The sequence below is a fragment of the Cuculus canorus genome, chromosome 7 (genome assembly GCF_017976375.1).
Source record: "Cuculus canorus isolate bCucCan1 chromosome 7, bCucCan1.pri, whole genome shotgun sequence".
Lineage (NCBI taxonomy): Eukaryota > Metazoa > Chordata > Aves > Cuculiformes > Cuculidae > Cuculus > Cuculus canorus.
Window position 1 is genome coordinate 35,365,588 of NC_071407.1, and position 12,025 is coordinate 35,377,612.

At 48.0% G+C, this 12,025-nt stretch overlaps 1 protein-coding gene and 1 long non-coding RNA gene across 2 annotated transcripts; one reads left to right on the plus strand and one right to left on the minus strand.

The window, feature by feature from the left end:
* The first annotated feature begins 47 nt into the window (after positions 1 to 47).
* PPA1 (inorganic pyrophosphatase 1) lies at positions 48 to 11,981 on the plus strand. Its single transcript, XM_054071305.1, has 11 exons — positions 48 to 182; positions 759 to 823; positions 3,556 to 3,609; positions 4,149 to 4,268; positions 6,193 to 6,279; positions 6,590 to 6,716; positions 7,476 to 7,603; positions 9,094 to 9,179; positions 9,404 to 9,473; positions 10,597 to 10,636; positions 11,765 to 11,981. The coding sequence occupies exons 1-11, from the start codon at positions 119 to 121 to the stop codon at positions 11,794 to 11,796; spliced, it is 873 nt and encodes a 290-aa protein (XP_053927280.1). The 5' UTR covers positions 48 to 118; the 3' UTR covers positions 11,797 to 11,981.
* LOC128852679 (uncharacterized) lies at positions 830 to 6,579 on the minus strand. Its single transcript, XR_008450649.1, has 3 exons — positions 6,368 to 6,579; positions 3,788 to 4,107; positions 830 to 1,446 (listed from the first exon to the last, which is right to left on the minus strand). It is a non-coding gene; the product is annotated as an uncharacterized LOC128852679 (long non-coding RNA).
* Positions 11,982 to 12,025: the final 44 nt, after the last annotated feature.

Consider the following 12,025-nt stretch of genomic DNA (forward strand, 5'->3'; position numbering starts at 1 on the left):
CGCCACGCCAGAAGGGGGGCGCGCGCCCCCGAGTCGCAGGGCGGGGCCAAAGGCCCGATCTCCCGCGCATGCGCAGTCGAGCGCGCGCCGGCGTGGGTCGGGAGGCGAGCGCGGAGCGATGGCCGCGTACGGCGTAGAGGAGCGGGCGGCGCCGCACAGCCTGGAGTACCGTCTCTTCTTCAGTGAGTGCCCGCCGTGGGCCGCTGACTGCTTCTCCTCCCCCCTCTCCGTCTTTTTTTTTCCTTCCTTCCCTCCTTCCTTCCCTCCTTCCTTCCCTCCTTCCTTCCCTCCTTCCTTCCCTCCTTCCTTCCCTCCTTCCTTCCCTCCTTCCTTCCCTCCTTCCTTCCCTCCTTCCTTCCCTCCTTCCTTCCCTCCTTCCTTCCCTCCTTCCTTCCCTCCTTCCTTCCCTCCTTCCTTCCCTCCTTCCTTCCCTCCTTCCTTCCCTCCTTCCTTCCCTCCTTCCTTCCCTCCTTCCTTCCCTCCTTCCTTCCCTCCTTCCTTCCCTCCCTTTGCCCCCTTGCTTCTCCTCCTTCCTTCCCCCCCCCTTTGCTCCCTTCCTTCCCCCCCGTTGCCCCCTTCTTTCCCCTTCCTTCCCCCCCGCCTTGCCCCCGTCCTCCCCCCCCCCATCCTCCTGACCTGGAGAGGGTTAAGAGGGGCTGAGCTCCTCTGGTAAGCCAGAGGATCCCTCACCTCACTTGAGGTGCCTCCCCGGCAGCCTCCCCTCAGGCTGGGCCTTACTCGCTCCCCTTGCCTTGCAGAGGACGCCGCCGGTCGCTACATCTCCCCTTTCCATGATATCCCAATCTACGCAGATGCCAGCAAGGTAAGAAGGGAGAGGGGACATTGAGCCATGGAGCTGGGGTGGCCTCGTTGGCGTGGGGCTGGTAGCAGGAGCTCTGAGTTTCAGCATTCTGTTGGTTCTGGGCGAGCGTGGTCCTGAGAGCCTGGAATTCCCAAGGGAGCCCCCCAGTTCCTCACGCTGATTCTTGGTGGAAGCATCACCAGATCTTGCAAAGGATGGGTGGACTTTTCTCCCAGTCTCAGCTGTGGGTGGAGTGATGCAGGAGAAGGGAAGGGATGATCTCATTCTTATGTTCATGTCTGAAATACGAGTGGTTGTCTTGGACTTGCCCATGAGATCACATGAAAGCATTTTTTGGCTTAAAAGAAGCAGTTTTCTCTTTAGCCAAATATCTGCATCCGCTGTGATGGAGGTACACGCTTGCCGCATGATATTTCAGGCATGGGTTTTGACTGCAGGAAAGCTGCTTTATGACTGCAGTACAACCAGACACTGAATAGAAGGTGAGGATGTTAAATTCTTGCTGTAGTGGCTCCTTGGCACCTCTTGCAGCTGGGAAACCCACCAAGTGCAGTGATGCGGGGCTCTTCCATCCTTCTGGCTGCCAGCAGTGAGTCAAAGTGGGCTGTTCTGAATCCCCAGTTCTAGGAAAGCAAAACATATGTGCTTAAGTTTTTACTGAAAGCTTTTTCAGTGGTAACTCAGGCTCTCTGATCGTGTTCGGTACTTTTGTACTTCATTTTGTCTTGCAACACATACTACAAAGCCATGCAGCTTGAGAACTGTAGTAGCTGAATTGTTCCAGTGGGCAAGACAGAGAGGGGGTGCAATTTGGAGGTAGAGGGTGGTTATGGGAAAGGAAGAACGTGTGCAGAATGGAGGGTGGAGCCTATAAAAAGTAGCTGCTTAGCTTTGGGGCGTGGGTCTTGTCAGAATGTGCTCTGGTGAGTCTGAGGTGGGTTTTTCCTGCTCGGGAGGGAGAAGACTGATTGTAATTGCCAAGGGTAGTGGTGAGGCAGTTTCTGTGTCTGACTGGGAAAGCCATTTTTAACAGTAAGTGCCTGGAGGATAACTCGAATGAGGAAAATCTACATAATATTCTGCTTTGCAGGCGCTCAGAACAGAGGAGGAAGGCGCAAGGGAGAGAGTATAGGGGTGAGGAGGGTTTCCGCAGGCTGTTAAATGATTAACAAGGGATACTGGGCCACTGGCATGCCTGCAGGCGCTTAGTGCCACTCACCAGCATCCCTGTGCCAAGTCATTAAGAGAAGCAAGTATCACTGAAGGTCACCAGCCCTGAAGTTACACAACAGAGCTGATCACATCAGCCCTCTTTCCCAGCAGAGATTTTACTTGTTACTTGGCAGGCTCATTACCAGATATGGTAGGGGAGCCTACCTTGGAGCAAAAGGTTGTGTTACTCTGTCTGGTGTCCTTAATCTTTATCCTTAGACTCCTAAGACACTGAGAGGATTGCAGGGTGGTTTTTTTTCAGTCTGGGGCTGAGATGAGCTGACCTTATCTGTACCTGTGTGTCTATACCTGTGAAGGAATGACCTTGGGTTACTCGCTGGCTGTGTTACACTGAGGCAGATCGGTCAGTTGGACTGTGGGAAAAACAGTGAGCCCCTAAGTCATCTTTCCTTGCCTGCAAAGCCATAAGCGCCCTGCCCAGCCAGTTCAGATCACCTCATTCCCTCATTCTTTTCCTTGAGTTACTTATAAGTAAAACCTGTATAGATCTTTTTACATTTGTGAATGAGGAATGAACCCCTGCAAGAAAGGGGCTGTAATAGACTTCTGTTAGGGAAGGGTGTGGGCAAAGTCAAAGATGTAACAGCACTTCTTGCACAATAGCAATCTAATTATGGTGCAATACAGGTGCAAGGGATTTTGCAATGCTAATACTGCTTAATGTGGGGATTAGAAACCTTGTCGATGCTAGGGAGCAAGGTTTGACTTCTTGTGAAAAACTGTAATCTCTTCAAACAGAAAATGTTAAGGTTCAAGCATGGAAAACTTGTTTTCTTAAGGAGGAGACTGACATTGAACTCGAGAGTCCTCTCAGACCAACTGGAGTCAACAGGAGATGTTTCCAAGCATCACCTGTAAACTAGATACTGCAAGATGTGGTTTTCCCCCACGTGTTTATCATTGCACCATGCCTCTAACAAGGTCTGTCGGCTTGGAAGCTCAGGCATCTCTCCCTACTTCCAGGCAGACTAGAATATTTGGCAGTGATGTTTTTGGTCATTCAGGATAGTATGTAGATACCCATGTTACTAGAGAGACAGCTTATTCCTGTAACTCTTGTCTCTTCTAAATTGCCAGGATGGCTTTTGCTGTAGCATTAAGCGCTTTGTATGTAATCAGTATGCCCAAAGCCTGACATTGTTATGCCCAGGGTGGTTTGTGTACAGCTGCCTTCCATTCATTTAAACCTGCTGTTCTGTAACTTAGTAACATGATGGAGAGTTGCTCTTAGGTGGCATCTGGTGGAGAATGCCTGGGTAACCTCAGTCTGGCTCTTGCTGCTCTCTGTCATGGGATTCAGCTTTGAGTGATGATGTATGACTGACTAGACTATGAGACTTCTGTGAACTGCGTCAAAACTGGCACTAGAAAAAATGGGAAAAAAATTACAGTTTTTGTGCAAACTGTCTGGCTTCTATGCTCAATTATGTGTGTTTCCTACTTTAAAAAAAATGTGGCTTGAGATTTCTTCCCATTCACTGATATTTTGCTTTCTTCAGAATGTGTTCAACATGGTTGTGGAAGTACCTCGGTGGACAAATGCTAAAATGGAGGTAACTACACTGCAGTTCCTATCTAAAGTGCTTGAACTGACTCATCTCTTAATCTTTGGCTTTGCTGATCCTCTCCCCCTCACTTCCATGTCCTGAAGCAGAGTAGTCTAACATTGGTGGCTCCACAAATGGCACAAAATTAATTCAGCCCAAATGAAAGAGGCCTTTCAAAACCTACCATACTGCAGGCATCCTTTCAAGGAAATTCTCTAGGTGTATTTCTGGCTTCTCTTGTAAATACTTTCTTAATAGTAGAGGCATTTGTAAGGGGGGTAAGACTTGCAGAACTTGGAATAACTTAGTATTCTTCTGTGGCTTCTGGTTAAAGCAGTGTCTTGTGTCTTCTGACACTTGTAACTGCTGAAAATTGTATCCCAGGAGATGGCAGTGCAGAAGGAAGTGGAGTCGTTCAATATCTACTGTTGGCTTTGGGGTCAGCTCCTGGTCTCTTGGCTTGTCCATTAGCAGCCAACTTCAAAGGAAAATCAGTTACGTTTTCTGAGAGCAAATCAGAGAGATTTATGTAACTTTTCTTTCAGATTGCAACAAAGGATCCCTTAAACCCAATTAAGCAAGACGTGAAGAAAGGAAAACTGCGCTTTGTAGCTAATGTGTTTCCTCATAAGGGTTATATCTGGAATTACGGTGCTATCCCACAGGTACTGTAACTTGTCTCGGTGGCTTGTCCTTTCTGGTGGGGAGAAGGGAGGATGCCTGTGTATGTCTGACTGCCACCAAATTAACGAGCAAGGTTGGCTGAAACTCTCACCTGCAACACAGCATTTGCTGCTGTGTATGTAATCTTGCTAATGAAGAGAAGCTGTCTAGAAAGCAGGGATACTTCCCAGTAGGAATCTCATGAGGTAGGCTTGTAGCTACTGCTGTAAACAGGCTATTGGAAGATCTGAGGATGAGCAGCTGCTGTTAGTGGGGTACCTGCTGTGTCACTCTTCTCTTTTGCCACTCGGTAAATTGGTTGGATGGTAGCTGATAGGGCCTTCCCTTTGGATGAAGGAAGCTGTTGCTACACAAGGAGGATGAACATTCACAGTAGGCAGCTGTGGTGCCCTCGGGTCCTACCTGGTGAAGCATAAAGAGCTAAACTTTTAAGCCAGTGGCAGAGGAACTTGGTGCACAGCCCCTGGGCTGAAGCTTTACAGAAGATCCTTGTTGCAGTGAATTAGCTGTTTATTTTAGGCTTTGGATATGGATGATGAAAATCTGAATGGATCTGAAGATCTTTCCTGCTTCTCCCCTTCTTATTGTTCAAGTCCTAAAACACACGGCTAGATCAATGTATGGACCTGCTGGGTGGTAGTAGATGCCCTGATGTCAGGGCTGGATGTGAGAAGGGTACTGGGCAGTTCAGAGACTGCGTGAGGCAGACGTCCACAGCTGCACCAGCACGCTTTTCCTCAAACAGAAAAATCTGGCAAGGGGTACACCCACAGTTGGTGACACTTTGGCACATGCTGTTAATGGGCTAGAGGGTGCTGGGTAAAGGGGAGCTTTGGGCAAGGCTGTTTGCCTCTGGTGTTCTCCAAGGTTTCAGTTTTTGCCAGTAACAATTCACAGGAAAACACTGAGTTTTGTGATTTTAGTCTTGATGGCAGTGCATGTTGAGTGTTTTCTCCAAGTGGCTTAAGACTGTGGTTCAAAGTTGAATTATTTTCTACTTGGATGGATTCTGGAGTGAGTCTCTTTGTACAGAATTATAGCTTTTGAAACCTTTGCTCGGATCAAAGATGTTCATACATGGAGGGCAAAGGACTGAATGTAACACTTTGTAGAGAAGTGCAATAACGATTGTGCAGAATCCTTCAGCACCACCCAGGTTTCACTACATCTTCCTGAGTGCTCCGGATGCATCACAATGGTTTGACTGCACTAGTTGTGTCCTGGCATGCAGAGGTTTGGGAATAGCATTCCTTCTCTTTATATCTCAACAACCCTAGAGGTAGACGCTCCTTCTGATGCAAGTGGGCAAAGCGTCCTTTTGCTCATGATCAGGAGCATGTTTTTAAGCAGCTATTATTTTTAGAGGTATAGTCAAATGCCCTCTGGAATCCTGTCCTCCAACTTGCATTCACCCACCACTTCAGGTAGGATGCACTGAGACAGTGGGTAGCACAGGGTGTGCAATCCCATGTTCACGTCACTGCTCTAGTGTAACTGCGTGTCTTTAATTGTTGAATTAAAAGGAAACAATACACCCTGTCTGGCTTCTGTCTCTGTTGGAATGTTATCTGGAGTTCAGGAAACTTCTGTTAAGAAATGAATAGGGAAGGGAAGAGGCAGGCAGCCAAAGCAATGAGTGTTCTTTATAGATGTGAACTTCACCTTTATGCAGCTGTGGTACAGAGGAGGAAGCCCTGGAAGTTGTTGAAAAAAAGGTTTGTCAGTGGGAGTGAGCAGCTTACCCTTGGCAAGATAAGACCTTTTAACTTGGACTCTGCGTTTGCAGGCCCAAGTGAAATAGTAGCGGTAACAGTACTAACAAATATAAACCTGAAAGCAAGCATGAAGTGGGCAACTGTATGCCTGAAGTAAACCTGCTTTTCGTTTCCTCTTGAAACTTTGCAGACTTGGGAAGACCCAGGTCACAAAGATGAAAACACTGGCTGCTGTGGAGATAACGATCCGATTGATGTGTGCGAAATTGGAAGCAAGGTAATGCATTCTAAAGGGTAACTGCCTTTTGGTACATGTAATTAATGTCTCTGAAGTCAATTATCTAGAGACATTATTCCATTCCTACCTTCTTTGCCTCAAGAATGTGATGTTTCCCTCTGCTGCCTCTGGGGACAGTTGATGAGATCCTACAGCACAAGCCTTATGAGCCAAGGCTTATGAACTGCTGATAAGCAGTAGCTAATTTTGTGGTACCCGACTGCTTGCTGAACTCTCACAGCCTGCGCAGTGCCCTGTTGTGCATTTGGTGGATGCATCAGTACAGGCAACAAGGTCTTTTTCTTCACAGGTCTGCTCTCGAGGAGAAGTCATCAAAGTGAAGGTGCTGGGCACGCTGGCACTGATTGATGAGGGAGAGACAGACTGGAAGGTAATTGCTATCAACGTTGAAGACCCTGAAGCAGACAACTATAATAGTAAGTTACAGGAGGGAGGAGCAGCGTGGTATTTTCCCTTCTCTGTTGAGAGGCTGCAGGAAACCTTAAAGTCAGGAAATGAGCATCTTCTTTCTATGCTGCACTATTCATAGAATGGTTTTGAGTTGGAAGGGACCTTAAAGATCACCTAATTCCAACCCCCTGCCATGGGCAGGGACACCTCCCACTGGCTCAGGCTGCTCAAGGCCCATCCAACCTGGCCTTGAACACCTCCAGGGGTGGGGCAGCCACAGCTTATCTGGGCAGTCTGTGCCAGGGCCTCACCACTCTCATCATGAAGAATTTCCCCCTAATATCTAGTCTAAATCTTCCCCTTTCCAATTTAAAGCCATTCCCCCTTGTCCTATCACTACATGCCTTTTAGTATCAGATGTGATACTGGAAGGACAGCAGAACAGGATGGTATCAAGCCTATAGCAAAATGTTTCACTGTGGTTTATCCCGAATTGTCAGTCCTCTGCACAACCTGGAGCCTCAGAGAGGAGTGGAAGGAAAGGGGTTGTCCAGGAAATCTCTAACTAAAGCTTTTTAAATGTGTCCAAGCTGCTGGGGGCAAGGGCATATACCCCAAAGATGAAACACTTCCTTTCCAGTGCAGGTTATCCACTTTTTGCCTTTACTGTAACCTTTCTGAAAGGTTGCTAAGGCTGTTTGGGGAGGGGCAGCTCAGAAGAGCGGGGTCGTAACTAGGTAACTTCTGTTCCTGGATCCCGCTAACAAACCTTTTCTCCCCGCTAGATATCGATGATGTCAGAAGGATGAAACCTGGATACTTAGAAGCTACGGTGGACTGGTTCAGAAGATACAAAGTACCTGATGGAAAGCCAGAAAATCAGTTTGCTTTCAATGGCGAATTCAAAGACAAAGTAGGCTGGTCTTTCTTCATTACTGTGAGCATGCAAAAGCACGCTGTCAAAACCTGAGCTTGGGGTGTCTGGGGACAAGAATGAGTAGTTGCTGAGAGAATGGCTTTCTACAGGGCTGCTGATAGCTGAGTTATTCTTCCTGCTGTGTTTCCAGCCCACTGCTTGCAGGAATACTAGGAGAAGAAGCATAGGGTTATCACCCAGCTGCTGTTGGGTATTATCAGTCTGTCTTCTAGATGGCATTCATGTGGGATCTCTTCAGGGCTGGGAGCCTCTCTGTCAGAACCAGGATGGAAAACACCAGGTTTATTTGCTCCTGTTCTTGAGCAGAGGGTGCTGGACATCAGCCTTTGCCTCCCTTGTTCACTGGCCTTGTTCCACTGCAACCTGGTGCAAGTTGAAGTTAGTTAAAGAGCTAAAATGCTTCTTCCTTCAGGTATGAAGTGTTCTCTCATGCCTTTCGAGTAAGGTTCTGCTTTGGCAGCGTTATTCCTCTGCTTTTTCTCTGGGTTGGGTCAATTACTGCTCCCTAGTGGGAGAAATCCTGCTTCCACACCCGTCCTCCTGCCTGTCCTGGTGTGCCTGAGTGGGTTAGCGAGGTGACCCAACTCCCTGAACTCCAGAGCTGTTGCAGAGGAGGAACGGCCTGCAAAACCTGGTATGGGAAGGAAGCGGGGCTAAAATGGAACTCATGTAGGATTGGTCCTGTCCCTTTCGGCTGTAAACAGCACATGAGGTTGGATAGGCTGGGGTGTCTCGCTGCCCCTCAAGATGGGTGAAACCAGAATCAAGGCCAAGGTGGAAAACAAGCATAGAGAACCTTGCATATATTCCTGCAATGTTTTGTTTGGCTGTGTGTGGCATCAAACCTGGATATTTATTATTGGTGTTCATGCTAACAAATAATTGTGTGAGCTTCCTTCTCCAGCTGACAGGTTAATGCTTGAGCGTATACTGCTTTTTTTTTTTTTAAAGAAAATATCTGTGGTATGCTTGGAAGCACGTTCATTTTTAAATAGTTGCAAAGCTAGATTAGATGCGTATTTCTTCCTTTTGATCAGTGTGGCAGCTGAATGGTTTGCCTGGAGTGGAAAAAAGCTCACAGATAGGTTGGGATCAACTAACTGCTGGAGACAAACTGAGCTGGAGGAGCAGCAGGGTGGAGGTGCTCTTGTAATACAGCACTGGCCTGAGACTAGAATATTTGCACTTGGTTTCTTTTGGCCTCAAGCTCTCTAGGTGACCTTGGCGTATCCTCCCATCTCAAAGGAAAACAATTACATTGTAAAATCCCTGTTGCTTAAGCTGTGGTGCTCGGGGAGGTTGCTGTTGTTCCTTAAAGGCACAGTAATGGAAGAGGTCTCTCCGAGTCCCTTCCAGAGTCAGAATAAAATCAGCCTATAAATACTTGCCTCTCGTTTGATGTAACTCATGATGAAGGTGGTCTAGTGCTCACACAAAACCGTGTTTGTTCTTATCTCCAACTTTAGGATTTTACTCTGAATGTCATCAAATGTACTCATGAACACTGGAAAGCTTTAATAGCAAAGAAAACTGACGGAGGGGAGATCAACTGGTAAGTTAATGCTTGTAGTACTGGACACATTCCTTTCCCCTAAACAAATAACCCTGCAATTTCCTTTCCTGAGTGGTGTCATGCTTTCTGTCACCTGCTGAGTGTCTCTGCAGGCCTTCCCTTTCGACCTGGCAACTTTAACAATGATTCTTGGTATTCCATTATTTAATACTCCAGGGAGATACTTGGCTTTCACATTCTCATAAGCAGCCTTTCTCTTCTAGCACAAACCTGACAGTGTCTGACAGCCCTTTCTGCTGTAGTCAAGAGTGTGCAAAAGCTACTGTGGACGCAGTAAGTACAAATCTGACTGTCCTACCCCCAGCTTCAGTGCCAGGCAAAAGGGTAATGATTTGTGCAGTACCATAAGTTGTCCTCTCTGGGTGAATAATGCATTGTATGCTCAGAATATTTTGGATGACTGAGCACAGCACCTGTTTCTGTCTAAATAGGATGGAGGTGGAGCCACCCAGCATTCTTCCAGAGGCTTCTCCTTGCCCTTAGTCACCTGAGAGATGGAATCCAAAACAGAGTTTGTGTGAAGGGCTAAACCTCTGAACCATAGCTTGGATGGCAGCTGTCCTGAGTGTTTGCATATTTGGCCTTCCAAGATCTTCACAGCCCAGGGCATGCTTTGAGAAGAGAGTGTCTAATTTCCGAGAGCCTTGCAGCCAGGGACCTTGCAGGCTTTGCAAGGAAAGGCTCAAAGTTCTCAGTGTGGTACTCAGTCCAGTTTCATGACTTTCAGGCATCTTCCTGGGCTTGTGAGGTACTGTTGTTGGCAACTTGAAAGGTGGTAGAGGAACGTGAGAGGAAAATTAAAACACAAGTGTTGCCTCAGTGTATGAAAGTGTGGATGGAAGCCAGAGCTCCTCTGTAGCCTCGGAGAGACTTTTAAAACCATTGCCTTGCTTATAAAATTACTTCTGTCCTCTGGTAGTATCTGAATTACTTTGAAAGTGTAACCCTTACGGAGGAAGTGTCACCAGCTGGGAACCCTTGTCTGTCTTTCATTGTTGAAGTGAAAGCTCTTCAGATAAGTTTTTTGAGAGTTCTTGGCATTGTAGGTTTGAAAAGAGCACGCTGCCTGCAGCTGTGTAGATGCTGGAGTGGCAGCTGCTTGTGGTGAGAAGCAGGTGGCACTGCAGCCTGTGCTGAGAGCAGAGCAGTGCCTCGGGCATGTAAGAACATCTATGGAACGAGGAGGCCATGGGGATGACAGGACTCGGGCTGCATGTGAGCTCATTTACTCCCTCACAGCCAACCAGCACTGGCTGGCACACAGGAACTCCTGCTGCTTAGATGTTAAACGTGCTCAGTAAAAACTTGTGCAGCTCTAAAAGATGCCTGGTGAGCTTCAGGTGTAATATCAGCCTCACCCAACAGGGTTTGTCTGCTAATGCACTTCTCGTTTTAGGCTCCACCATGTAAAGCTGCCAACCCAATCCCACCTGAAGGTAAGTCTCAAAGCCCATGTTTACATCCAGTACTGAGTGGAGACCTCAAAGGAATTATCAGTAGGAAAATGAGGGCCTTAACTGATGGCTGGGGAGGTTGGGCCCTTCCAGTCTCTTCACGGGTAATAAACCTGTGAAGACACTGATGTCTTCTGTGTGGGCATGGGAGTTAGAGGTAATATGACTTTGCCTCCCTGAGGGAGCTGAGCCTGAAAGAAGCAGGGCCAGCTTTGCCTTGCTGTGCTCGCCTGTGCCGAGTCAGGTGTACTCTGAGTGAGGGTGACTGCTTCAGGAAAACAAATAGATGTACATGGGGATGTGCCAGAAAGTAGTGGAACTCTTCAAGGAGCAGGAGGGAGCCCTAGTGATGGAGGCGATGCATACTGTTGTCCTGTGACTATGCAGAAGAGAAGGACCTGGGGGTGTTGGTTGACAGCCGACTGAATATGAGCCAGCAGTGTGCCCAGGTGGCCAAGAAGGCCAATGGCATCTTGGCTTGGATCAGAAATGGGGTCACCAGCAGGTCCAGGGAGGTGATTCTGCCTCTGTACTCGGCACTGGTGAGACCGCACCTTGAGTACTGTGTTCAGTTCTGGCCCCTCACCACAAGAAGGATGTTGAGGCTCTGGAGTGTGTCCAGAGAAGAGCAACAAAGCTGGTGAGGGGCTGCAGAACAAGTCTTACAAGGAGCGGCTGAGAGAGCTGGGGGTGTTTAGCCTGGAGAAGAGGAGGCTGAGGGGAGACCTTATTACTCTCTACAACTACCTGAAAGGAGGTTGTGGAGAGGAGGGAGCTGGGCTCTTCTCCCAAGTGACAGGGGACAGGACAAGGGGGAATGGCCTGAAGCTCCGCCAGGGGAGGTTCAGGTTGGATATCAGAAAAAAATTCTTCACAGAAAGAGTCATTGGGCACTGGAACAGCTGCCCAGGGAGGGGGTCGAGTCGCCTTCCCTGGAGGCATTTAAGGAATGGGTGGATGAAGTGCTGAGGGACATGGTTTAGGGAGTGTTAGGAATGGTTGGACTCGATGATCCAGTGGGTCCTTTCCAACCTGGTGATTCTGTGATTCTGTAAGAAGAGGGTGACTAACAGAGTACTAAGCCCCATGTTATTTTTCTGCCTCACACAGTTGACAAATGGTTCTATTACCAAAAGAACTGAAGAGGGGTAGTGAGACACCTGTGCTCTCCTTATGACCCAAGTCATCCCTGTTCTGCACAGAGGGGGCAAGAAAGCAGTCCCAACTCTTTCCCTGTGGGGCCGTGCTCCAGCTCGCCCCGTCGGTTGATGCCATATGTGATGTGTAAATCTTGGAGCTGTAATAAAACTTGCATTCCAAGGGTGGAATTGTCTGTGCACTTGGGCACATAGAAGGGGCACGTGTTGTGGG